The sequence below is a fragment of the Oncorhynchus mykiss genome, chromosome 9 (genome assembly GCF_013265735.2).
Source record: "Oncorhynchus mykiss isolate Arlee chromosome 9, USDA_OmykA_1.1, whole genome shotgun sequence".
NCBI lineage: Eukaryota > Metazoa > Chordata > Actinopteri > Salmoniformes > Salmonidae > Oncorhynchus > Oncorhynchus mykiss.
In genome coordinates, this window is record NC_048573.1 from 50,279,255 (window position 1) to 50,305,455 (window position 26,201).

Below are 26,201 nucleotides of genomic sequence, written 5' to 3' on the forward strand. Positions count from 1 at the left end.
CAGAAACCAGTGGATCAAATATATGTTGCAGTTATTGAACAAAAAGCGTGTTCTCTGGTCCTCCCACGTACCCTAACTATAGTCACATTGGGGCAGCAGGAATTTGTTTTGGCTGGATTCAGAGGGTACAGACCATGGTTATTGTGTTCAAGTCCTTTGTAATGTATTTCCTTATATGGATAACACTGAGCATTGCAATTGCAGTTTTAGGATGCATATGTTATACTGACTGAAACATGGGTAGAAAATAAGATATAAATAGTTGAACAGTTCAGTTCAGCTGTGTTCAGTGCTTACTGCATATCTGTGGTAAGAATTCTGGATAAAGGGAAACCAAATAAAGGAAGTTGATCTAAGACTGAAAGATGTTGTGCATCCCCTGTGTGGAAAAACACACTATATTAGGTTCCACTCTCTTCATCATCAAAGGATGATTTTCAATCCATTTCTGAAAATGACCACATTTATTGTCATTTGCAACAAGGAGAAATGTGAGTCTCTTAGATATTTAGGGAGAGATTTGACAAATTAACTATATAGCTCATTAATAGTTCCACAGAACGTCTTCCTGTCTATTGAAGGGGGAGGTATTGTACCTTCCTTCTTTGAAGTACTTGCCTCCAAATTCTAATTTCCTTTTACAATGAAGGCCTAAGATGGTGTCATTTCTCTCATTCTTCATGCTCCTTCCATCTCTCTCTTTCTGTTTTTCACCCTCCATTCTGTCGGATGAATGGCCGCCTTCCTGAGACAGACAATCCATCCGGCTGTGATTGGCGGTAAAGTCAACAACCCCTGCTCGACCTCTGATTCACAATGCTCCTTCCCCTCTCCACCTTTATTAATTCATGTGTTTGTTGCCCTTTTTTAAAATGTAATCTCTTTCCCACAATTACCTTGTATGGCTGGGGCCCAGGGCCAGCGGCCTGTGTATTCTCACAGCCCTGGAACACAGACAGAGGTCAGAGCTCTCACAACGCCCTGCTCTCTTTGACATGTGTTTATATACTGGTGCATGGAGGACCTTATACATAGCTACATTGATTTACTGTAACGGCTTCAGAGGATATGCAGACATTTAAATAAAAGGATTATAGGATACAGTCATGTTTATTTTATTATCTCAAATTTAATCAAAAATGAAGATGATCTCTTTTATCAAGTACAATTTTACAGAACATTCAGTGCAGTTACGGAAATAGTAACTATAATCAATTGATATTCATATTTGCAGAAAACATGCAAGAATGCCTACATAATATAAAGTATCTCTCACCATTCCATGATGCAGTGCAAAATCATAGGAGACTGAAATAAGATAAATTACAGATTCACAGAGAGAAGGTACAAATCAGCCTAAACTACACATGATTGGCCCTTATAAAGAAGGCCTGATGAGTTCTTGCAATTGCAGACAAGCAACCAAACAAGCAGATAGAGGGGAAATGGGCTTATGATGAAACCCGTCAGGCAGGCGCTGTTGCAGTCAGAGCACCTGGGCCCAGTCTCGCTCTCTCCCACCAGCCAGCCAGGGCCCAGTTTCCCAAAAGCATCTTAAGGCTAAGCTCATTGTTAGAACCTTCGTAGGAGCATTGTTAAATCTCAGAGCTGTTTCGCAAAAACATCATTACTAAAGTTGCACTTAAAAACACTTGTCATTTACCGCTTGCCTCAGACTACTCATAGAACAGCTAAGTGCGTCATTAGATGCGTTTTTTCCACTACCGCGTCACTTTATACACAGAAGATCTCTGCTAAACATAGAATCAAGATGTTTATCTGTCTCTCTGTGACATCCCATAACTTCACAATGAAGTTGACTACAAATTCAAAGTTGCCAATGTCTTTGCAAATGTTACAAACAAGCGAAAGGTAAAAATATGCCTCAAGTGAAAACCGAGATGACTGCATGCATTCAAAATATAAATAGCCTACAGTTTAGGCTATAAGCCTATATTTCATTAATATTTTAATCAATTTCATGTCATTCAATTTAATTATATTTTACTTACTGTAGGCTACCATTTTTGCCTCAATATATTGCATGGTGTGTAAAAACATGTGTGCATTTATGTGCCATATTCTTGATTTCGGGTATTATTATAGGGTAAGCATTCGAATAAGCCACCTCAATATTTGCAGCCATAGGAGATAATATCTTTCTAGGAGCTGATAGTATTCTAATGTTAAGGTAAGATTTGAATGGAGATAGCTGATCCGAGAGCAGCGCTGCCATTCTGTCGATCCTATCAGTCTTGATACATGCCTCAACGACGCACTTAGTGAATGTTTTCTCCAGGTGGTAATTTGGGAAACGCATGTTACAGCTTCGGCCGTTATAGGAAAGATGCATTGTTAAAATGCTCGTAAGCCTAAGTTCCATCGCTGTCGGGAAACCGGGCCCAGGCAAGTTCATTAATGGATGAATCGGAGCCCTGTGCCACCATGACATCATTTGACAGGAGAGTGTAATATTTATCTAAATTCCAATTACCTTCATCTGATCTGTTTGATGTCAAGAGGTCAGCTCTCAGCAGGCTGTAGCAAGCTCTCTGCATTTCAAACACTCCAACGACACTGAGGAGGACATTACCTTCCCAGAGACTCACATGCAGTTGCAATATCCCAGACTTCATTATGTCCTGATATATTGAGGCTTGTGTGGAGGGCAGTGGCAGTATACGGACTGCAGACAACTATCAGAATCACCTTGATTCGCCAAGCACATTTACTCATACTCAGAATGTTACTTGGTGATATGGTGCTGCTAGTGATAGACAACACCTACAGTATAAACATTTAGACAAGTGGATGCTCCTCAGAGGAGGAAGGGGAGGACCATCCTCCTCAGTGAATTTCAGAAAAAGTTATCATTTTCAGATAAAACTATACTAAATATAATCGCATGTCACCAAATAATTGATTAAACACACTATTTTGCAAATAATGTCTACAGTAGCCTCAACAGCACTCTGTAGGGTAGCACCATGGTGTAGCTAGCTAGCTTCCATAATCCTCTGGGTATACTGACTTCAATACAAAACCTAGGAGGCTCATGCTTCTCACCTCCTTCCACACACTTTCACAATAACTATGACAACTTCCGGAAGACATCCTCCAACCGATCAGAGATCTTGCAGCATGAACTGACATGTTGTCCACCCAATCAAAGGATCAGAAAATGAATTTAGTACTAAAAGAATAAGCTACAGCTAGCACTTCTGTGTATAAAATGTGCTGAGTAGTTGACTCAAAGAGAGAGAAAGACAGTAGTTAGGGTTAACACATTCATTTCTTACAAAACGATGGAGATGCAAGAGAGAAATAGGAAGAGATTGTCATTTCTTTTCACATTTAGTTTAACTTATTTAGCTAGCAAATGCAGCTAGCTAGTTTAACCTACTGAAACACCCTGCTCAAACAGAGGGATGTTTTTTTTAGCTAGCTGGCTATCACTTTCCAACACAGCTCTGGAACTCTTTCAAGTCAATTTAAGCTTTTGGTTTTACTAATTTATTGCCACCAGGGCCCGCCAGTGTAACTGCTTATTGACTGTAATGACTGTACCGTTACTGCATGATTGTAGCGGGATTACTAAAGTGTTAGTTCTATTAGCTATGCTGACCATGACATTACTTTAGCTAATATGGTGACAACGGTGTAGGCTGTGTGTAGCGGTTTGGCTTGGAAAGGTTTTTTCACCTGGTCACATACAGCTGATGTGTTGTGCATTGAAGTCCACAAGCGAAGGGACAAGGTGAGAGGAGGAGAGCGCATAGATGCGAGAAGGAATACAACGTTGCTGCTAGGAAAGTGAACTGTGTTAACGCGTAATCAGGGGTGTATTCATTCTGCTGATTCTGTTCAAAAAATTTTTTTTTTTTACGGAAGCGAACGGAACAAAATGAGCATAAACATACCTGAATTTGTCCAATAGAAACTCTCGTTTGCAATTGTTGGATTAATGATTACACCCTATATCAGCTAGATGCAGGCAAGAGTGTGCAACGCGGTATTGAATCACACTGTCTGTCCATGTGTCAATTTGTCTCTCGACTTGTGTGCACCTACGTTGTAAACTTTCATTCATAGGCTAGGTTGTAGCAACCTCATGATGGGTATAGGGAAAATTTGCGTATCATGTAGTAGCCTAAACCTATCGTTTTTACATTGAACTGGGTGAATGAAATATAAATGATAGTCATTCAACATGCCTTAATAGAAATAAAATAAATTGTTCTCCCTCATCGTAAATGGCACTGACCTCCACTGATTTAGACACATGCGGTCTCTAAATGTTGTCTATCACTAGCAGCACCATATCTGTGGATCATAGCAGTGTTACTTTCATGAAGCATTGCTGCAGGGCTGCCAGCGTAATTCTAAAATGGCTTGAGGACTGCTCACAAATAAGAACCGATTATTAATTAGGATTTTTTTCAAATGTTTGTTCCGTTAAAACAACACCGCACTTTCATTTAGTCAGATGAACCAGCCTTTTCCTCAGCATCTTTTTAGCATCAGTGATATTGTTCTGGTTTAGCATGTCATATTCCCACAGGGCTAGCCCAACTGTACTGTACCATCAGGCCTGATTAACTGTATGCCACATGGTTTTACAGCATCAACAAGGGCAAGGAGTTCACTCTGCTGTGTTGACATATTCTTCAGTCTTAAACAGGCACAATAAAAGGTCAACTGTTAGACAGTGGTTTATTTTGGACCCGGCAGGTCCTGCATCTTGTCAGGTTGGCAGGTTGTTTTCCTTTAGCTGTTTGCATGTCAGCGATGTGTTTGTGTGAACTTGCTGTATTTTGGCTGCCTGTTTGCTTAGTTGCTTGATAATGCAACAATTGTTACAGTCAGTGTTTCAGTCATTGTCAGTGAAGTAGTCCACTTTTTTTTGTTGTTGCTATTTTTGATTTGGCAAGAAAATATAGTTGGATGTAGTTTAAAACGTATATAAAATAAATTCCAACTCACTACGTTGAGAGGATGAGTCCGTGAAATGGGATTCGGAGACTATTGATCACGACATCAACTAATTATGAGTAAGATTTTCTTCAGTTTGATCTGAGGGCATTTTACATCTTAGCTTTGGATGTTTGTATGTAAAGTATTGCGTAACAGCCATGCAAAGTGGTTTAACATCTCATATTTGATGATGTGTAATCAGGTATAAGCCCCAGGATCCATTTCCCAAATTTTCTGATGGCCCTGGATTTAAAAAATGAAAAAAGAGAGAACTGGCTAGAGGAACATGCTAATGGTGCTGCATTTGGAAGTTGTGAAAATGAAGAACATGGCAGCGGATAGCTGGGTGTGAGATGACTGCAGCTGGTATCACTTGAACTGACAAAGCGCTGACAATAAACGTCATATTTTTCCATCCCTGCTGTCCCACTGCTTTGGGGGGGACATGGTCTCAGTCAGTCTTCATCTTGGCCAGAAACTTGTGACATCCAATATGGCAGCCTTCGACTAATTGATGCCACCTTGTCAACACTAATTACTAAGACTGCAGCAATGAGGAGGCAGCTAATTAACAGACTAACGATGTTTGTCACTTCAGGCTGACCCAGATATTTAGGAGAAAGCCGAGCTTGTCACCTTGACATCTGCTCCACTTTATCTGTCCTTAGATTTCTACGTTTCTATTTCATGTTCTTTCAAAATGGATTCCTCTGCATTCATTTGGTTTGTTTACCATTCCATTCCTCCCCCTGTCACATTTCCATCACAATTGATTAGGACAGAAAAGCAAGCTGCCACCTTTTTTTCCCTCCTGAATAAAGGATGTGAATATAGGTGAGCTTTGCAGCTGTAACTGCAGTTGTCAAAGCTCACAGCATTTATTCCCAATCACATCAAAGATTATGCGAATTTGACATTTTTAGAACTCCTTTACCAAGCCCGCTCAGCGTTCTAATTATCAGTGTAAGGAAACAGAGAAGGTGGTAATGATGAAACAGTGGGGTGTGTGTGTGTGTGTGTGTGTGTGTGTGTGTGTGTGTGTGTGTGTGTGTGTGTTACTGTTTGTGTATAGTAAGCATCATTAAAATTTGATTAATCTTTTTTACTGATCTTACATATTGAGGATATTCCTCCTCATCAGCCCCCCTCTGCCATCCATATTCAGAATTCCTCTGAATTTCTTTTCTAGGTCATCGAAAGAGCTGAGGATTTGTGGGAGATTTGTGGAATGTTATTTGTGTCTGATGCAAAGCAAAATAAAACATATATATGTTTGTAAACGTTAAAAATGTTCCCCACATGCAGTTTGGTGTATAACAAATCTCCACATGATATTACATAGTCATGATTCATGAAATAGTAATTCAAAAATTCTGAAATTATTTTGCAATTTGTTGTCTCTTTCTTCCTTAGATCCGAGTGGATGGCATACCTCCCCCATCCCAGAGTGCTTTGCTGTATGAAACCGTTACAGTGGTTGAAGGGAAACCTATTCTGCGTGACATGGTATTCAGCCCTGACTACCAATACATTTACCTGCTGAGTGACAAACAGGTGAGAGAAGCACGCACACACACACACACACAGCATAAAGAAAGCACTGACCACAAAAGACGATCCATAGTTTTATTTCAGGATGTGAGAAAGGAAAAGTATGAACTCGTCTACAGTAGATTGTTCCAGCATTAACCACCACAGTTTAATACAGTGTTGTCTTACTTTCAGAGATTCTCAGACCTTTATGTAATCTCTAGCTGATTTACTTCTCGAGAGATTTACTTTTGTTTCATGGTTCCAATCATAATGCGTGTGAAAATATTTGTTCTGCGCTATGATGACCTATCTTGGCCATATAAAGATACATTTGTCAAAAGGAATCAAATTAGACTCAGGCACTGTCAACAGTCTGCTTTGTTTTAAAACCTAACCGGAATTTCAGTTATGTTGTTTTAGAATCTGCGCGACAGGAAGACAGAATATGAAACACCAGTTCTGTCTTTGAATTCTGCCTCAGCTGCTTCCCTAATAGGAAACCTCGGGGAAGTGTCTCCATGGAGAGGCTTGCAGAATAGCTCTATTCTAAGAGGTCTTATTGTACAGCTGAGGATCGGATAGGAAGGTTAACACACCAAGTTCCTCTGCAGCTGACTAGAAGAGAGCCACATACATACAGTACACGCAGCTGCGCACAATAATGATGCTGGTTCCCCTGCATAATACATCTTTCAGAGGTTATTTGTTTTGTTCGGAATTGAGCAATTCATTGAAAGAAAGGATGAATTGCTGTCGTTGTGCAGTTCTCACAAAGATTTGATCTTTGGCCGTTCACTTTTTGCCGCCAGAATGCCATGTCTCAGAGAAAAGAAAGAAAGAGCCCTCCAATGAGGAGACTTGGCAGGCTGTCTTGTGATTTAGAAAAGGTCTGCGTCGTCGAAATGAGGAGATATGATTTTGGCGCAGTGTTATATAAGTAGATATACGCCACGCAGCTTGTAGAGCTCTTGTTAAACCTCAGTACTACAGTTTAGTGGACAGCAAAAAAAAGAAAACTTTTCTCTAAACTCCCAGCTATAATCCAGAGTTGTCGTTGAAGAGTTGTTAGATTGAGACTGATGTTAGGGAGAGGTGGTGCATGATCAAAGGAATAGAGCAGCCCCTCCTGGAGCATGGGGGGGGGGGGGAGGGGGGGGGGCACGAGGACAGGAATCACAGAGGAGAGGAGGATCCCCTAATGCCAGAATGAAAGAATGGAATCTGATAGAGGGAGAATGGCACTGCACTGTGCGGCCGAGCTCATTCACTCAAACAATGGGCCTCCCTTACGCATGATGGAGTAAAACCACATGGGTCTGCTCCAGATATTGATATTTCCCCATAATGATTAAATGTGAGGCACTCCGATGCTTAAGCGTGTGTCAAATGATTCCCAATTGATTTGTTTTGTATGCAGAATGTGTATTAAGAGCTGTTTATCTGGAACTGATTAAAGAAAAGCATGTAGAGTCGATCCTTTTTCTCATCTTCTCTAAAACCACTCCTGCACTGGGATTTTTGCCTACTGTACCGTACATGCGTCTTCAGAGCCTGCCTCCTGCTTACGTTTTCAGTATTTATGAAATGTGATTGAATTGCGGTAGGTAAATAATTAATAGGCAACACTGACCGGCAGAGCAGAGCGTTGCAGGGAGATTTGAATATTTCATTAAAGGCAGGTGCACAGGTTGGCGTGAGGGCACCTCAGCCCCATAACGACCCTCTTGTTGTAGGTCATCACAGGGAGGTAAATACATTGGATCAAAGATGAACTCCTATAGCGCTCTGCCTTTCACACGGGCCCACTTTAAACACAGATTAATGTGTGGCAGTTGATGATGCTATTTTCATACACTAACTTTAACAGTACTGTGCATATATAATATATAACCATCATACAAAAAAAGGATAAAAGATAAGTACTCAGTGGACAGCCTGCTTTTATTATCGATTTACAGCTGCACTATGCAAAAATCGCTCCGCCATTTCCTGGTTATTAAAATTCGAATAGATCACCTAATTTCAGTTTATGTGACAAAATAAGCATGTATAGTGTAGAGAATCATTGTACCATCTAAACCACTGTGAAATATATTTTCCATAAGCAAAAATATTGTATTTTCAGCTGGTTTTAGCTGGTGTACAAAACTGAAAGTAAAAGATGCAAAAACTGAACTTAAGAACAGGAAGCATAGAAATAGCGCACAGAGACCAGATATACCGCTTCTTAGACTTGCTTTTAATGAGAATGACAGATCTATAACTCACATTTCTTTGTGAATTTGGTCAGGTCGCCCAAAAAGTTACATATTGCAGCTTCAATAAAATGGACTTGTTTAATTCCATCCCTTTGTGAGTTGTCTGTCTGCAAGGTGCTTGTGGGATGCTGAAAGCCGAGCATCATGTCATAAACGGAGACTTAGGGCAGAGGATTATAAAACATGTCGGTGGTGGTGGTGTGTTTACATGCTGGCTCTTTGCTGCATAAATTAGCATGGGACAGGAAGCACAGATCTCAGCATAACACCTCGCCCACCCACCGCCTGACTCCCTGACACTAGAGGCAGAGAGGCAGGCCTGCGCTCCACAGGGCCTGCCAGGCTTAACGCTTAGCGTTAATGCTAGTAGCCCTCTCCACTGCAGCAGTACTTGGAACCAGAAGCTCAGCAACTTGAAAGGCAACGCCACATCCCTTTGGGCGGGATTGTGTTTTTCTCTGTTTCAAAATTATAAAAAATTAAGGCGATCAAAGGAGATTAGGTACCCTCAGCGTAAGCATTTCAGCACTTTAGGAGAGATGAAAGTGGCAAGGATGTCTTTGTTAAAGTCCTTTCCGGGCACATGATTGACATGCAGAGAACGGAATTGTACATACGGTGTACGTGGCATATTACCCAGTGACATCTGGAAATGTAAAAGGATGGTCTCACTTGATGCCAAAGGGAGGGGGATGATCACTAAAATATATATTTTTTATATATTTAAATCAATCATTCAAGGCAACCCATTAGACTGTGCGTGTTTACGACAAGGGAACAACCGCAAATGACTCTTTCCACGGACTCTGCACTGTGTCACTCTTAGTTAGCCATGGGTGGTATGTTGAATAAGTCGTCTAGCGTTTAAAGGCTTGAAATGTTTACTAACACTGTTGAATTGACCCACTCTATCACTGCAGAGGCTGGAGGCTTAGCTGGTGTCACTGAACCAAATACAGTGTAGTGTAAAGTAGTGTAGTCTAGTGTAGTGTAGTGCTTACAGTTTTTTGGTCTGATGCATCCACATCATCTCTTACACTAAAAAAAGATTTTCAGCATCCGAGACGTCTGTGTCGAAAGCCACAGTTTAATAAATTGATTCAGACCTTGTGTCGGGGAATTGTTTAGTCTGTGAAGCCTGGATGTGCCCTAAAACCCATGAAAATTGTGAGCATAAAATGTTCACTCTGTTTTGTTTCATAGCAGAAAATCTTACGTAAACTTAATGCTATCATGACAAATTCACGGTTATGGCTTGGATTTAGATTTGTTTGACACTCGCATTCGCATTTAAAAAAAAAAAACTGTATGTGTGAAAAGCACAGTGCTAGCATGCTAGCGTGAGCCTATGAGGGTGTGTGTGGGTTGAATCAGATGGTAAGCTGAAGCTCTGTTGTGTTCTGCAGGTGAGCAGGTTACCTGTGGAGAGCTGTGGCCAGTACACCACCTGCAAGACCTGTCTGGGCTCTGGAGATCCCCACTGTGGATGGTGTGTTCTTCACAACAAGTAAGTGGATCACTTTACATTCATATCTTGTAAGGCTAAATTAATGTATTGGGGGGGGGGAAAAATAATGGTTGGTTGGTTTGTGTGATCAAGTTGCCTCAGTTGATGCCAACTTTAACAGAATTAATTGATTCCAGAACTGCTGCACAGATTTCCAAGGTGACATTTGATACAAATCAAAGTGAGAATAATGGAGGCTCTGTTAAACATCAGGGTGGCCAGATGCTGTTGGAATGTAAAAGTCTAGCAGCAATACAGCCAGTTTATTATGGACTTTTAATAGCACCACTAAGAGATCCGGGGTTCAGCCCAACTAGTGGGAAGCTGCCTGCTGTCACCCAATCCACCTGGCCCGCTCTAGTCTGCTCCACACAGGAAGTGACAGGTGACAGCTGCTCCAGATGTGATCCTTCCTGTTGACCCCTGGGATGACCCCTGGGCAGCAGCTAGTAGGAGCTCAGGAAATGTCTAAATATTGCTGGCCCTCGGCCACTCCTCTCTCACTCCCTCACTCGTCATCATGCACATTTGTCCTCCAGTCCCACTGTAGATTAATTGACTGGGTACGTCATGACAGAGTGATGTGTTCAGTTACAGGGAGAAGGGTATTCCTGCGAAGGGAGAAGCATGTGTGGCTGCTGCATAGTGTACACTTTAATTTATTGAGTGTAATGGCCACAATATGGAGGGGGTTTCTCTGACATATGATTAACGGAAAAACAAAGTAACACTAATAAAGTAGAGCAGAAATCCCCTGAGTGGATTTCAATGAAAGGTCCAGAAATGTAAGCACGTCTTTCAAATAGCAAGCCATGGGAAAGTCCTGAAACTGTTTCATTATGTTACATTTCTCACACTAAGGCCTGGTTTTGTCACTGTGTTACATATCTAGATAATGTCCAGAGGTAGATGAAAATCTTTTATTTTTTTAATTTTTTTAAATGACAAATAAATGAATTCAGTCCTTTATATTTCTCCCTGCCATCCATACTTTAATCAAGATAACAATCTTCGGACTGATGATGTAATAATTAGCATAGATTTTGCCAAACTAGTTTGAAAGTGACATTTGTTTGCATATTAATGCGATATCCCCAACATTTTTTACATGACCTTGTGACAACCACTGCACAGCGCAATTAGTGTGAGATCAAGCAAAGTGATGAATAGATTGAATGGCTGAATTGTGCCTGATTCATACGTCCAACCTCTGTTCCTCTCTGGTGAAGCGTCATCCCAGTGTGACACAATCCGCTTCTATTCCCATGCACTCGTGTTCTGCTCCTTTAGATGGCTTCAACATGCTGTCTGTCAGGCTGGCTGTCTACTTGAACCCCTATGATGCTCAAACAGAGAAACAAAGGGAATTTGATTGGGTCAGATTGAGATGGGGTGACAGGCACATTCAGTCAGTGGGACAGCGGACACACTCAGGTCATATGCTCGGTGGAGTCTGAGTTGTGTCGTCTCACAGTGTTGGGGCCCATGAGAAACAGAGAGCAGGGCTTTGTTCCTCCTAGCAGGGTACAGGCCAGGCCAGGCAACCTCAGACTGCTCATTCATGTGCAGGAGGTAACTCAAATTACTGGGATGACTCGCTTCCATGGACCACAATGGGCATCTCCTATTCAAGCCCAGTCAATGAGCCACGTTTTCAGCACACACTTTACTTGGTGCTCAACTTTAGATTGTCTTTCATTTTTTAGAATTTCTGACCAGACTACTAAAACTCACTGTGGTTTCTTCGATATCTTTGATATTACTTTTTCTAGGACAAATCGATGCGGTCACAGATCCTAAAATGAAACTAATAATATACTGAACTTTCTAAAGCTGTTTTTTTTTTGGTCTTGAGGTTTTTTATTTTGAGTCCTTTGTGGGATATTGCTTTTTTGATCATGAGGTAGCTATTTCAGCTGTATATTTCAGTGTTTAACACAGATGTCGGCAATGGCCCCATTCAACCCTTGCTCTCATTTCACAGATAGAGAGCTTTATTTTGGTACGTCTGTGTGACATAACTCTCAAGGCCTCATTTAAGGCACTTATCAATCTGAATGCACTGCCTCAAGCTTTTGAAGGTGGTATGATGAGTTTTCATATGAAAACTGTGGTGTGGGTTGTCATGTGCTCCTCTGATCTGTAATATCTACATTTATCTAGGCACTTATCACTTGTCTTGCTACTGTTATGACACGTATTGGAGTGATGCTCCGAAAAACGATGCAGTGAAATTTTGGGGTTGTTAAATCTTAATTCTTAAACCGTGTTGCCAGAGCTCCCCTTCCCTTGGGAAGATGGGTTGCCATGGGAGATGGCTGTTCAAAAACACCCCCTGCCAAAAACACTCTTGTTTGGGAGACTAGCTTTGACCTGCTTCCCTTTCTTTTACTTGTTGTCTCTGCTTTGTCTGCTATTCCTCCAGGGCTCTTTAGCCTCGAGCCATCATGTTAGTCGAGCCAGGGTAGAGGAGAAAAAAAAATGCACCCTGGGAAATGGTCTGTGTCCATGGCAACAACAGGAAACTGGAAGATGGATTTGCAGTGTGATTCAAATCAGGCTCATTTCGTGATTTCTCTGCTACTCTATCTGTTGAGTGGGGCATTGGTTAGGATGTCTCATGTGGCATTTATCTTGTGGAAACTTCCCCTACTCAAGAGACTTCATTAATGTTCTATAAATGATGAAAGCACACCGTGAAATGACAGCACGCCATCATATGTCAGTATCTGTTCAGTTATTAATGTAAAGTGCTCACTGAATGGTGAAGGTACCTCTGCGTTAGTTTAAATAAGACTGGGATTGTCAGCGTATTATTATAATTAGAGGATCATTGAGAGCAACTACTATTACATGAAAATATCATATGCTTTTGCTTTTAATGTAATATGGAACATCTGCAATGTTTATTGTTTGAAGACAGCCTTTCTTTTATCCAACATTTTGCAGAGCAGCTAATGCACATTCTGAAAATGTTGTCCGATGTCTTTGAGAGAAGGTGTTTCAGATTAACATGGTTCAAGGTTATAGTAAAAAGGACAGTGAAGAAAGCCTGTGATAAGTGACTGCCCTTTCAATAGTTTCGCCCCCTCAGCAGACATGATTGTCTCTTGTGTTGTCTTTCTCTCTAATCAAAGTCAAATAGATAATTAACCCAGACCCTTAGTGTCCGTTACGGCCCCCACCCTCCCCATATCAATTAATGTGCTCAATTGATCCTGTCTCTGTGTCCCAATGCTTCCCAGTTAACCCCAACACTGCCATTTTAGTTATGTAATGACATTATTAGTAGATGATTTACATGTGTTATGAAAGGCTTTTTTAATCTCCTCCGTCCAATTAATAATTTGAACAAGTTGAAACTTTGCCTTTTAGTGTCAGAATGAACACAGAGGTCATAATTGCCAGGTCGCAATTGTAAATGAGAACTTGTTCTCAACTTGCCTACCTGGTTAAATAAAGGTGAAACAAAAAATTTAAATAATGTGGTTTGAATGTGGCCTTGGATTTATTTAATAGAATTCACATAACCTGAAGTGGTGAATTGGGCATGTAGGGTGGGAGCCTATCTGCCAAAATAAATGACTAAATCAGTTACTCCACTCTCCTGGGCTTATTCCTTAGAAAAAGCCTGTTCTCAAGTTTAAATGAAGCCATGTGCTCAACGCGTGGCTTTCTCTTAGGGTTAATGTGAGCCCCCAATCTCCCGTTTCTCACCCATGTCCCTCTAGTGCCTTTAGTGCCTCGCTACATTCTCCTCTGACAGTTTCTATCCCCATTTCACTTGATCATATATTACAGAGGACTCCTCACCTGCTAATTGAAGATGTGTTGAGTCCATTTTGTCCCCACAAAGAACAGTCACTAATGCAGGTCCCTGATCCCCTGTATTTCTCATGGCGTCATTGCAGGGCTGTTAGAGAGAGAAAGAAAGAAAGCAGCTGAAGGGACCTCCACCCCAGGGGGACAACGTTTCACCATAAATCACATATCTGCCATTCCACTAGGAAGAGGGCTGCACTGTAATTGAATTAAATCTCATTCCTGGAAACTGAATGAGAAGAAATGACAAAGCAACAGAAGAATCGCAGTGATATGAATTGTTTGTTGTTGGCTGGCGAGGAGACGCACCACAGTTCCACTTACTTTACAGAGAGCAGTCATGTCTAGGCCCTGCATTTTTTATTAAGCCTACCCCCATTCTTTCCCCAGACATATGGCTTTAATTAGAAGTAAACAAATCATTTATGGTGTGTTGCGTCTTGGGTAAAAAAAACAGCCCTGGAACTGTAGCGGCTTCTTAATTCTTTAAGAAGATGTTCTTCTAAAGGAAAATAAAATACTTTTCCTTCCGGAGACACGCTTATCATGCGCTTAAGTTGAATGCTAACCTTCAAATCAAGTTTGTGCTTCACTGCTTCTGCTTTCTCGCATTGACGAGCCTGTGAAATATTAGTAGGCATGTGACACATTTCAAGTTTATTTTATTGGCAGAACAAAACAGTTTATATTTTCATTAATTTCATTTTGATGTTTATTTTTTTCCTTATATTTAATTTTCATCACGTTACAATATTTTATTGAATGGTTTCTGGACATGGTGTTAATGGAGATTGTAGTGAGATAATGCTGTGTGTTGTCATGCTCTGCTCTGTCTGTCCCAATGTGAAATAATCCCTAATCGTCTGCAGTAAAATCCAGTGGCATATTGGACATGGTAAAAAGGACAGGGCTGGTTGGTGCGTAAGCAGGAGTTTTTATTGGGGATAATCCTCAGCCACTTTCAGTGCAGCTGTCAAGCTTAAACATGTGAAACTTTTAACTGCACTTACAGTAACGCCACGTCTAACAAATGTGCTGCTGTTATAAATGTTTTAATATCCGGCTGCTCTTTAGAATCTGTAAGGAGAAAAATAGGACATTCACTTCCACAGCAGAAAATAACAGGCTTAAAACAAAACTGCAACAAGAGAGAGAACGGCTGCTATGCCGCATTAACCTGATCATATTTTTATCACAAAAAACATTTGGTTGAATTGTCATTGTTCTGGCTTCAATAGGGATTTATGAAAGAATTGGTTCCAATCATCAAGACCAGGTAAATTAGGTAAATTAGCAGTATAAAAGTTTCTGCTATGCAACATTAACCTGACAATGGGGAAATTGGTGACAAAAACATCTTTGAAGTTTGTTGCGAAGTGATGCTTGGCTCAGAATATTTCCAAATGTGTAATTTTGGGGTATTTCCATGTATTTTCCTAAATGTGTGTTCATGATTAGAGTAGATTAGATGTCTATTTAGTCACATGCGCTGGGTTGAAGATGTAGTTGCAGTACACAGTGAAATACTTACGCTCCGAGCTCCAACAGTGCAGGTGTGAAGAAAAAGTAGAAACCTGCCATGTTTTGTAGGAGCTCGAAGCGAGGCACCATCCATTGGTGCCATGTTAGCCCTACCTTAGTTCATACACTGGAATCATTTCTATGCTGCTCATACCTGACCTGCCCACTTAAACCACCTCAGTCATTTGTTACACCTAAATCTTATTCCAGAGGTTACAAGTTTGTGCCAGACTCCCGGTGCTCTGTTGGACATTGGAGTGGATGGATTTTTACCCAGTAATATGGCTGCAGGCTGTGTACTGCATTGAGCTGAGTGTCATTTTAGGAGTAGTACAGCATGTAATGTTGTGATCATTATTGACCCCTAACCTCATTGGGTTTTCTCCCAGGTGTTCCAGACAGGAGGCCTGTGAGAAGTGGGCCGAGCCGCAGCATTTTAACACAGAGCTGGACCAGTGTGTGGACATTAGTGTCACACCTAACAACATATCTGTGACCTCTACTTCCACCCAGGTAATTACAGGCTGTAAAAAAATAAAACAAATAAAAAATGTTCTCACCAGAGAAAAGCACGACGCTAGCTAATCTCAACATGACCAATATGGAGTTGGCTCATTAAGCTGTCGTTAAAGATTTCTGGTGTTAGTCTAACCTTCACTGAGATGCAAGGATACGCGCAGGGACGACTCCACCTGTCACCTGATATGCTTCTCTCCCGTCTCTCTCCCCCCTCCTCCCTCCAGCTGAGTGTGAAAGTGGTAAACGTGCCCAGCCTGTCAGCCGGGGTGACGTGTGTGTTTGAGGAGTTGACAGAGAGCCCAGGGGAGGTGCTGGCCAAGGGGCAGATCCTCTGTATGTCCCCCTCCCTCAGAGATGTCCCCTCCCTCGCACAGGGATACGGTAAAGCTTCTATCAGATACCACTATAAATCTATAGTAATAATACTAATAATATAAACCATTTAGCAGATGCTTTTATCCAATGCGACTTACATTTTACATATGGGTGGTCACGGGAATCAAACCCACTATGCGGGCATTACAAGCGCCATGCTCTATCAAGTGAGATACAGAGGACCACGTTCAAAGTTTGTCCGTTGAATAATAATGTTGTTATTTTCTGATGATCATATTTATCACTATAGCCATACTTTTTGTGTATGATATTATCTATACGTTTTTATACACTTCAGTTGGTTGTATCATATTGGCTTTTTGTTCAGACTGCTGTAATGTGTCTGACGTACACAGTGTTTTGGTTTTTCTGAGCCTTGTGGACATGGGCCTTAATGTGTTTTTCGAAAACATTTGAAAAACAACTGAATGCTCTTGCTGGATCTACTGATGGGAACCTGAAAAGTGCAGTAGCTCGTGTTTTGTTCCATTAACGGCAATTATTTAAAGTCCACTAGAAATGCTTTGCCAATTATCTTGAAGTCAGGCCTACAGGTATAATTGGACTAGTTGAGATGCGGCCTTTACTTCAAATGAAATAGTACATCTGTTCATGGGTTCCTGTTTAGGACCATAAGTGCACTTCTCTTGGTAATGGAAATGTTAGATAAAAGGCAGGAGCAATTAGACATTTTTATACAAATCTACATGATTTCATTTGCTTAGAAGAAGATTATTTTCCTGGGGTATGGGATCTCAGACGGACGGATCATTGTTTCCGAGCTTCTAGGCTGTTTGGCTCACTGTGGGTCTTTTGTCGTTTCAGGTGACAAACGAGTGGTCAAGTTCTTCCTGAAGTCCAAGGAGACAGGGCACAAGTTCATCACCACTGACTTCATCTTCTACAACTGCAGCGTGCTCCAGTCGTAAGTATCTATCTATTACGATCTCTCATCTCGCTCTCTGAGGAGAGGAAATACAGAGGAGCGTTCAGTGAAGTAACATATTGATTGGGTCAGTCCGTCACTTGAAGTTACTTGAAGATTTCTATGGGACTGTGTAGCCACGTCAGGCTGAGAAACTGCCTTGACAAGTCACAGGTTACCTGTTTTTTTTCATTCATTTATCTCCTCGTCAAGTTGTTTTTATGATGGTATAAAAAATACTGTAGGTCAGTGGTCACCAACTGGTCGATTACCAAACATTTCTGTAGAAAAGCCGACGATAAAAGGCTTGCGTTCTTTTTTTTTATTATTCGTGTTGCGCTGTTGGCTGTAGGTACACTTGATTCAGAAGCCCTGCATACCGGGTTGGCAAAGTTTATAACCATTTCATTTGTCTGAGAAGACAAACTCTACCTACCTGGTGGACCAGGAGACCTGTGGCTAAATCGAGTGCGCCTACTGCGCTGGCCGATTGGATAGCTCAAATCACCATGCCTAGAAGTTTGATACTAGCCTACCTGAGATTTCATAACTTTTAAAACAATGACCAGAGATACTGTCAAAGAATACAGAAGAGAGCTGCTGTTTTTATGAGTGAGCTCAGGTTCAATTTTTCATTCAGCACTGTCACTGTTTTTATTCAACACTATTACAAAACATAAAACACCTTCTCCCTACTGCCGTTTGCACTGCAGCTGCAATGAATGAGTAGCCCTGAATTTGTGTTATTATTAGCAGCTCGTTATGTCTATTTTAATATCAAGGAATATTTCAATTTCTCTGGTCATAGGAGCAACAAGAATTTGTGCTTGAGGCAGATGCGGATGCGATGCGACTCGAGTTTCACCATCAAGTGGACAACGGTGTCCCCTCTCTCTGATCAGTCTCACCAGAAGGAAAGGAAGGAGAGAGCATGGACCGTGAGAGGTGGACCCTCTGCTGCTCTCTCCCTCAATCCGCTGAGACTAATGCCGTGTTCAAAACAACTGGGAACTCGTAACTCCGACATCTCCGACTTCAGTGCGTTCAAGACATTTGGAAACTAGGGAAAAAACTAGATTAGACTGGGAAAAATTGCTTTGAATGGTCATCCAACTCAAAATCTTTGGCGTCTTTCTAGAGCCCCGACTTTCCGACCTGAACGTCACTGACGTCGTGATTTTATCTAGTTTTTTTCCAGTTGCCTTGAAAGCACCATCACCATCAAATACAGGTGCCATCAGTCCAGTAAAATAAAAAAGCAAATTATTTCAATTTATACTAGTTGCTACACCAACTGTTCTATTTTGTCATCAAAGCTCAAGTTTTGAAATATAATGTGGTCTGAGAAGAATAATATTGACATCTAGCCAATATGCTGTGATAAAGTCTTATGCTTGCCTACTGCACAAACCTCATTCCAACAGAACTGTTTTTATTAGGTTAATGTTTAAAAAATGCAAGTCATGTTTTAAAACAAATCTGAGTGGTAGATCTCGGCTTTGCTTTTTGCCTGCGAAAGTGATCTTTACTCAGAAAAGGTTGGTGATCACTGCTGTAGATGGTATAAAGTTATGTTTATTGTCATTATTTTCAACAAGGACTTTCAGAAACTCGTCATGTTGGAAAGCAAAAATACAAGGAAGGACACATAAATACAATGACAAAACCAATGAGAACTGGCAATCATGCCATACACAGAGTGATGTTCCACTGCTACGTCCATACTCCTTGTCGCTGTTATCCATCATACGACCACAGGACACATGACCAGATAACGTCCTGGACAGGCTGGCCAGATGCTGCTGGCTAATATGATTTCAGATGGTCCTGGTCTGGAACAGCAGCAGCAGCCTCACGCAGGGTAGGGCCAGGCTTCCAGACCACATCTGTGCTGAGGCAGAACAATGGGACTGTGCCTCTCTCCTAGGATCAGTCGGAGCCCCTCGCTCAGAGCCTCTCGCTGGCTCCAGCTTCTGTGAAGTGCTGAGCTCCATGCCCGAGGTCTCGTCTTTCTTCTGCTTCGTTTGTGGAGCTGTACCGTTTTACTGCCATATGTGCGCATTTGCATTTCAGCTGCACAAGACTCTCGGTTAGCACTGGGTCGATGGCGTGGGTGTCAGTGTTCTTGTTTTTGACATGGAGGAGTGTATGACACTCAGTATCATACTGAATATTGTGTACATTGCCATTGTTTTTGAATTTACATGATGCCTCACAGTTTAAGATGAACACGTTAATGTAGAAAAAGTGGTTATCTGGCAAACTCAGTCTTCATCACATCCAAACATGCTTACTATAATTTGTTTGCGGCTAAGGAAATGCCAAGTCAGAACCCACCACGATCACCTGTGGCGTCACTCAAGACTCCGTCTTAGACCCCATTCTATGAATCATCTACATGCTCCCCCTTAGTCTCCTAATCAGGAAACACACCATCCACTTCCACTGCTGGGCTGACGACACACAGATCTACATAAAAACAACTCCAGACTCCCTCTCTTTCATAAACACCCTCACCAACATTCTGGATGACATCAAAGCCTGGATGTCAAACAACCACATACAACTCAACAATACTAAAACAGAAGCCATCCTCATCGGCACTCGCCATCACACCAAAACCAATCCCATCACCTTGGCGGCCACTCCATCCAACTGTCCTCCTCCGTCTCCAACCTTGGAGTGTTACTGGACCCCTCCCTCACTTTCTCCGACCCCATAAAATCTGTCTGCAAAAAAACAATCATTTTACCTGAGAAACATCACTGTCCTGTTCTCTCCAAACTTGATCTGAAAAAGCTGGTCAACTGCCTCGTCACCTCCCGACTTGATTACTGCAATGGCTTCCTTGGTGCTCTCCCTTCAAAAGGCATCCACAGGCTGCAGCTTGTGCAGAACAGAAATGCCAGGGTCCTCACAAGAACCCACATCACACCCCCATTCTAGCCTATCTGCACTGGCTACCCATCCAATTCAAAATCAACTTCAAAATCTTCCTGTTATTCCTCAAAAATGCCTCTGGTCCCCAATACCTCAGTGAACTTCTCAGCCCTTAACAGTTCTCACGTTCACTCCGGTCAAATGGTCAAAGACTTCTTGCAGTCCCAAAAACACGCCTAAAAACAATGGGTAACCAAGCATTCTGCTCTCTCGGACCCCGGTTCTGGAACGAGTTCCCTCACACCCTCCGCATGCCCCAGACCACCACTGCCTTTAAGTTTGAGATTAAGAAACACTTTTTCAAACTGGCTTTCACATAATGTGATCTCTGTTGGGGTGTCTGTCGTTGGTCTTGTACGTTAGTGTCGAGTTCTATTGTTTTGACCTTGTTGCCTCCTTTACTGTGTCTTGTATAGTACTAGACCGCTAGCTATCTGTTAATTTCTCGCTTAATGTTTTATTTGTAGAGCCCTTTTAATTTTCATTTTAATGGTTGCTCTCAATGTAAAGAGCTTGGTTATTTACGTCTGTAAATTGACAAGCGCTCTACTTATTATTATTATTATTAAATGAATGCGTTTTTTTTGTCAGAGAATAAAATGGCCTTGTCGGCTGGCAGAATACATACACAACGATCAATTCTCTAGTGTAAGGAAGCAGGGTAACATAATCCATGCAGGGCTCGCCAGTTGCCATGGCAACCTCGGCAGAGGCCTACCTTGCCAGAGTAGTCTGCCTGAAGCCAAGCCAGATTTCCTGTTTTCACAAAAACCCTGTGGGAACATTTAGCCCTTGAATTGTTTCCCCCTCTGGTGTTGCTAGTGGACAGCACTCACTCACTCACCCCAGCCCTGCCACGTTGCCTCTCATTTTCTTCTCCCGCAATTTTGTAAGAGCTCCTTCCCTTCTTGCATCCTCAGGGATAATGACCACCTGTAAAAGGGAAGTTAGCTAGCTCTGAAGCTCTGACTGATTATATACTTTCACCGTATCTCCCCTTGCCATTTTAGGCATTTAAGCACAAAAGCTTCTTATTGTAAGACTGGAAGGTAAGAAATGATTACATCTCTGGGATACCTTTTAAGGCTCTCTCTCGTCTCCCCTGCAACACCTTTCAGTTCTCCCCTTCCTATCTCCATTATTTACCTGTCAGTCATATTTTCCACAGGCATTCCAATAATAATAATAACAACAACTTTATTTGTACAGCGCTTTTCAATACAAGTAACAAAGTGCTTCACATCATAAAATGATCAAATAAAATAAAAGTGCTAACAAAGAAACATAGACAGAAGGAAGGAGAAAGAAACAAGATAGCTCATTAAAATCTTACAGTGAAATCAAGTATTTTTTATAATACTGTAGTATGTCTTCAGCAGGGATTTAAAAGAGGCACTGCATCTGCAAGCCTGATCTCCTTTGCCAGACCATTCCAAGGTCTAGGGGCCCTAATGGCAAATGCCCGGTCTTTAGTTTTAGTTTTCAAACTAGACTTTGGAATGGTCTGCCAGAGGATCTCAAGCTGCGTCCTGGCTCATATGGAGATAAAAGATCAGAGATATACAGTACCTGTCAAAAGTTTGGACACACCTACTCATTCAAGGTTATTTTTTTATATTTTTTTTTACTATTTTCTACATTGTAGAATAATACTGAAGACATCAAAACTATAAAATAACACAAGACATTGTTAAACAAATCAAAATATATTTTATATTTGAGATTCTTCAAAGTAGCCACCCTTTGCCTTGATGACAGTTTTGCACACTCTTGGCATTCTCTCAATCATCTTCATTCTCTCAACTATTATTCTGACATGTCACATTCTTAAAATAAAGTGGTAATCCTAACTGACATAAGACAGGGAATTTTTACTAGGATTAAATGTCAGGAATTGCGAAAAACTGAGTTTAAATGTATTTAGCTAAGGTGCATGTAAACTTCTGACTTCAACTGTACTATAGTCCTAGTTATAGGTACATATCTACCTCAATTACCTCGTACCCCTGGACCTCGACTTGGTACTGGTACTTTGTGTATATAGCCAAGTTATCGTTACTCATTGTGTATTTATTATTACTTGTATTATTAACTGTTATTACTTTTCTATGATTTATCTATTTTCCTTCTCTCTGAATTGTTGGGAAGGGCCCATAAGTGAGCATTTCACTTTTAGTCTATACCTGTTGTTTACAAAGCATGTGATTAATAAAATTTGATTTGACCAGTTTCCAGAAACACCACTCCGATAGGCTCCTGAATCCACTTCCAAGCAGTGATGTTAGGAAGGAAACTCACTTCATCAGTGTGTCAAGTTTTGGCTGTGCTGTGTTTCTCAGGCTTCACTGAAATTAGACCAAAGTGAATTGATGGAGTTTATACCCCTGACGCAGCATATTGCATATTTCAGTCAAGACATGCTGATCTGCACACAGTATTTACAACAGATCCCCTCCCTCTGCAGTGGAAGGCAGCACTGCACCAGCCTACAGCCAGTGGCACTCATTGTTCTCATATTAAAGCAGGCATTTTCATTCCCTTTACAAGAGTCAGGGCTGCTGAGGTATACTATATGTGTAGAGCAGGCATTGTAAATCTCTACGAATACACGGACTCAAATGCCATATTAACATGGTCGACAAGTAGCCAGTCCACCCTATTGAAAATGTGTTGGTATTATTTCCAGGTGTATATAAAATGTGGCTCGCCTGCAGAATGCTTTCCGATATCCCCCACACCGACAGGGAGGCAGCAGTCAGCCTGGAGATTATACAGTGCAGTGTAGCTGAGGAGTCAGTGTGAGCAGACTGCTGAGTACCCTCCAAAGGGGATTTGAACCGTGCCTCCAGAGGAAGGCTATGATTAGTATGGGACAAAGTGGATGTTCCTCTCCTCATGCAGACCTTTTTGTGCTCAGAATGCAATAGGCTGTAGTGCGGAGGAGGGGCGGAGGGGAACGCAGAAAGGCTCAGAGTAAGAGTGGAACGAGCATGGAAGGAAACCACTTGAGTTTTTATTCTGTCCTCCTACAATGCGTTGAGAGTCTGACGTTTACCTGTGTTGCCTATCGTTGATGGTGGGACTGTCAGTGGTCCACGGGTATTTCATAGTCCTTAGATGCATTATTTCATTGGAATCATAATTTTGATTGCAGATGAAATAGCTTTTCAGGCTGTAATTAATTTCTAACTTCTAATTGAAAGGCAGCTAGAATATGATGCTAGCCTAGCCCATTGGCCCTGCAGGCTTACCAGAGAGGTTGAGGACATATTGACCAGGAGATCTGTAGGCAGCCCTTCTCATCCACACAGACAGTAGATCTCTTTAGTCGAAGTCGGGCTGTTAAATCTGAGAGTTCACCCTCTCCCCCTTCTCTCCCCAGGTGCACCTCCTGTGTGAGCAGCCCCTTCCCCTGCAACTGGTGTAAATACCGCCACATCTGCACCAACAACCTGGCAGAGTGCTCCTTCCAGGAGGGACGCGTCAGCAGCGTGGAGGTAAGAGACTATACTGCCCAAACAGACACTAATGAATGGCATCTTACAGCAGACTGAACACAGGATGAGGCCCCCAGGGTGACAGGAAGGCTGTCCATGGAGCTGCCTGTCTGCTTTTATTATTCATATGACCTCAGCGCTGTGGCCCTTTTACAGCCCGTGGAGAATCCAACCTGGTCATGGTCCTGTGAACCTAGGTCTGGCTGACCCCATAGTCTAACACACTGGTCCCAATGTTGTGTGTGTCGTCCACGCAATCGGAGCATTCACTACGACCGGGACACATTGTCGGCACTGTTTGGGAACTAACTTATTGGAGTGGTCTTAAAGTCCCATTCAGTCGTAAACTTGGAATTCTTTGTCATATTGAACCATAGAAGTTCTGTTCGCCCATCTTTTCAAAGCAAATGTAATTTTCCTTTGTTTACATGCAGGCACTTTAAGGTGGGTTGTAGTATTCCCCTCCAGAAAAATTGCAGGAAAGAAGAGCATGAGGTGACTAGCGAACTGACCAGAAAGGTCAAAAGCTTCTCGGTTAACAATAAACTAATGTGCTATGAATTGGTTTCACAATACTTTTTTTTTTTTTGTACGTCATAATATCTGGTACAATGTGTATTTATTTGATGTTATATATAAAAACCTACATTGTCTATATGCCTCTGCTCCTTCCCCAATGCCCCTGAGAGTGTCAAACCATCAAACTAGGCCAAATGATGGTTTACTGTGACAGAGAGTGACACCAGAGTAATTGTCTGGATCTCATAATGGCTTTGCATCAACCCTTACCCCGTCGCTCTCTTTCTCAGTGTCTCAGAACACATTGATTACACACTTGACTGGTCCACAGACCAGCTGAGAATCCCAGGGCAGCAGTATATTAGGAGGGTATTGAGAGGCTCAGACTTAACACTGTAGCTTTATTGCGGTGGTTGTTTTTCAGCAAGAGATGCCCTACAGAACCTTAACACCCTTTATATGACTGGGATACAGACAGGCCCCCCAATCTGCTGTTGTTGTCTTCTCACAGAAGATTCTACCAGCTTGTAAACGTCCATGTTCTGTTCAAACATGATTGATAACACAAAATGCTGGTAGATTAGCAATGAACGTTGAAACAAACAGAATAAAGCAAATTGACCCCATTATTCTGTGTTCTTAGCAGGAGAATCATAATGGATGATTCGTAATGAATTGGAGACAGAAGATGAAACAGTCATTTGACTAATACAAGCATCATATAAGAATACATCCCCTAATTAACAACCACCTTACTTTACAAGTAGAGCCATCTCTGTTCAGAATAAGGATCAGGGGTGACAGGGGGTCGGGGAGAGAAGTTAAGAGAAAAGAGGAGCAGCGTCCCTTTGTAACAGGGGGGTGGAAACACGCTCCCTTCGGCTTTTGGCACATTTTAATTTGACACTTAACTGAACATCAAAGCGATGCCTTATCTAGGCTTATCAGACAGAGGCAGCCAACAGCAGGGCGGCAGGGATGTGCCAGCCAGCCCGTCACTGCCTCCCCCAGCCTCCTTGCCCCCAGCACCACGATTGACAATCTCCTTATCTCCCTCTGAGAAAAAAAAGGAATTACTCAGCGAAAAACAGTGACTCATGCACTGTTGATACTGGAGGGGGAATATGGTGGAGAAGCAGGTCAGTATTGTCTCCTCTTCCTCCACCCCCACAGAGAAAGAGGGGGTGATTCACAAACGAGCACACATATCATAAGAGGATTTTAGAAGTAGGCTTAGACTGGTATGTTGTGATTAAACAAGTTCACTGTCATTTGCTGTAAAGTAAAGCAGAGGGGAAAAATCGATTTTGACGTAGGAACGGCCAAAGCGTTTTTTGTACTCTATTATTCTATTATTCAACAGATAGTATTTCTGTCCAGTGGTCAATGTCAGTTGTTCAGGTTTTAAGTTTTAGATTGTTAGTGTGTGGATCTGTGTGCGTGCGCGTGTCTGTGTCTATCTCTGTCTCTGTGTGCATATGTGTGTGTGTTAGAGGTCTGTGTGGGACTGATTTATTCAACCCGCTCCCACCCACGGCTTTTCATAGCACACCTGCCCACACCCGCTGACTTTCTGTCTGACTCCCACACGCTACCGCAATAACTGGTTCCGGAACCAACCGCAGTCCCACATTATTTCCCACGTTATATATCCAATGTTATTTTAGATGAATATGACGCAGCTCACTTGCCAGCCATGGTCGCAGCAATTGGGCAGCCTATTGGCAATATCAAAATGCGCATAAATAACTAAAGAAAATGTTTAATTACCAGAGATTCTCACATGGTCCATTCTATAGGCTATTACTATT

General features: G+C 41.8%; 1 protein-coding gene across 2 annotated transcripts in view; it reads left to right on the plus strand.

Moving 5' to 3' along the window:
* LOC110532305 (plexin A3) overlaps positions 1-26,201 on the plus strand; it is a 134,520-nt gene that overhangs the window by 54,411 nt on the left and 53,908 nt on the right. For both annotated transcript variants that reach the window (XM_036988238.1, XM_036988239.1), the window contains exons 4-9: positions 6,388-6,528; positions 10,172-10,272; positions 16,005-16,128; positions 16,359-16,515; positions 17,335-17,434; positions 23,757-23,871. In XM_036988238.1, coding sequence (XP_036844133.1) covers positions 6,388-6,528; positions 10,172-10,272; positions 16,005-16,128; positions 16,359-16,515; positions 17,335-17,434; positions 23,757-23,871 — 738 coding nt within the window. The remainder of the gene's footprint in view (positions 1-6,387; positions 6,529-10,171; positions 10,273-16,004; positions 16,129-16,358; positions 16,516-17,334; positions 17,435-23,756; positions 23,872-26,201) is intronic.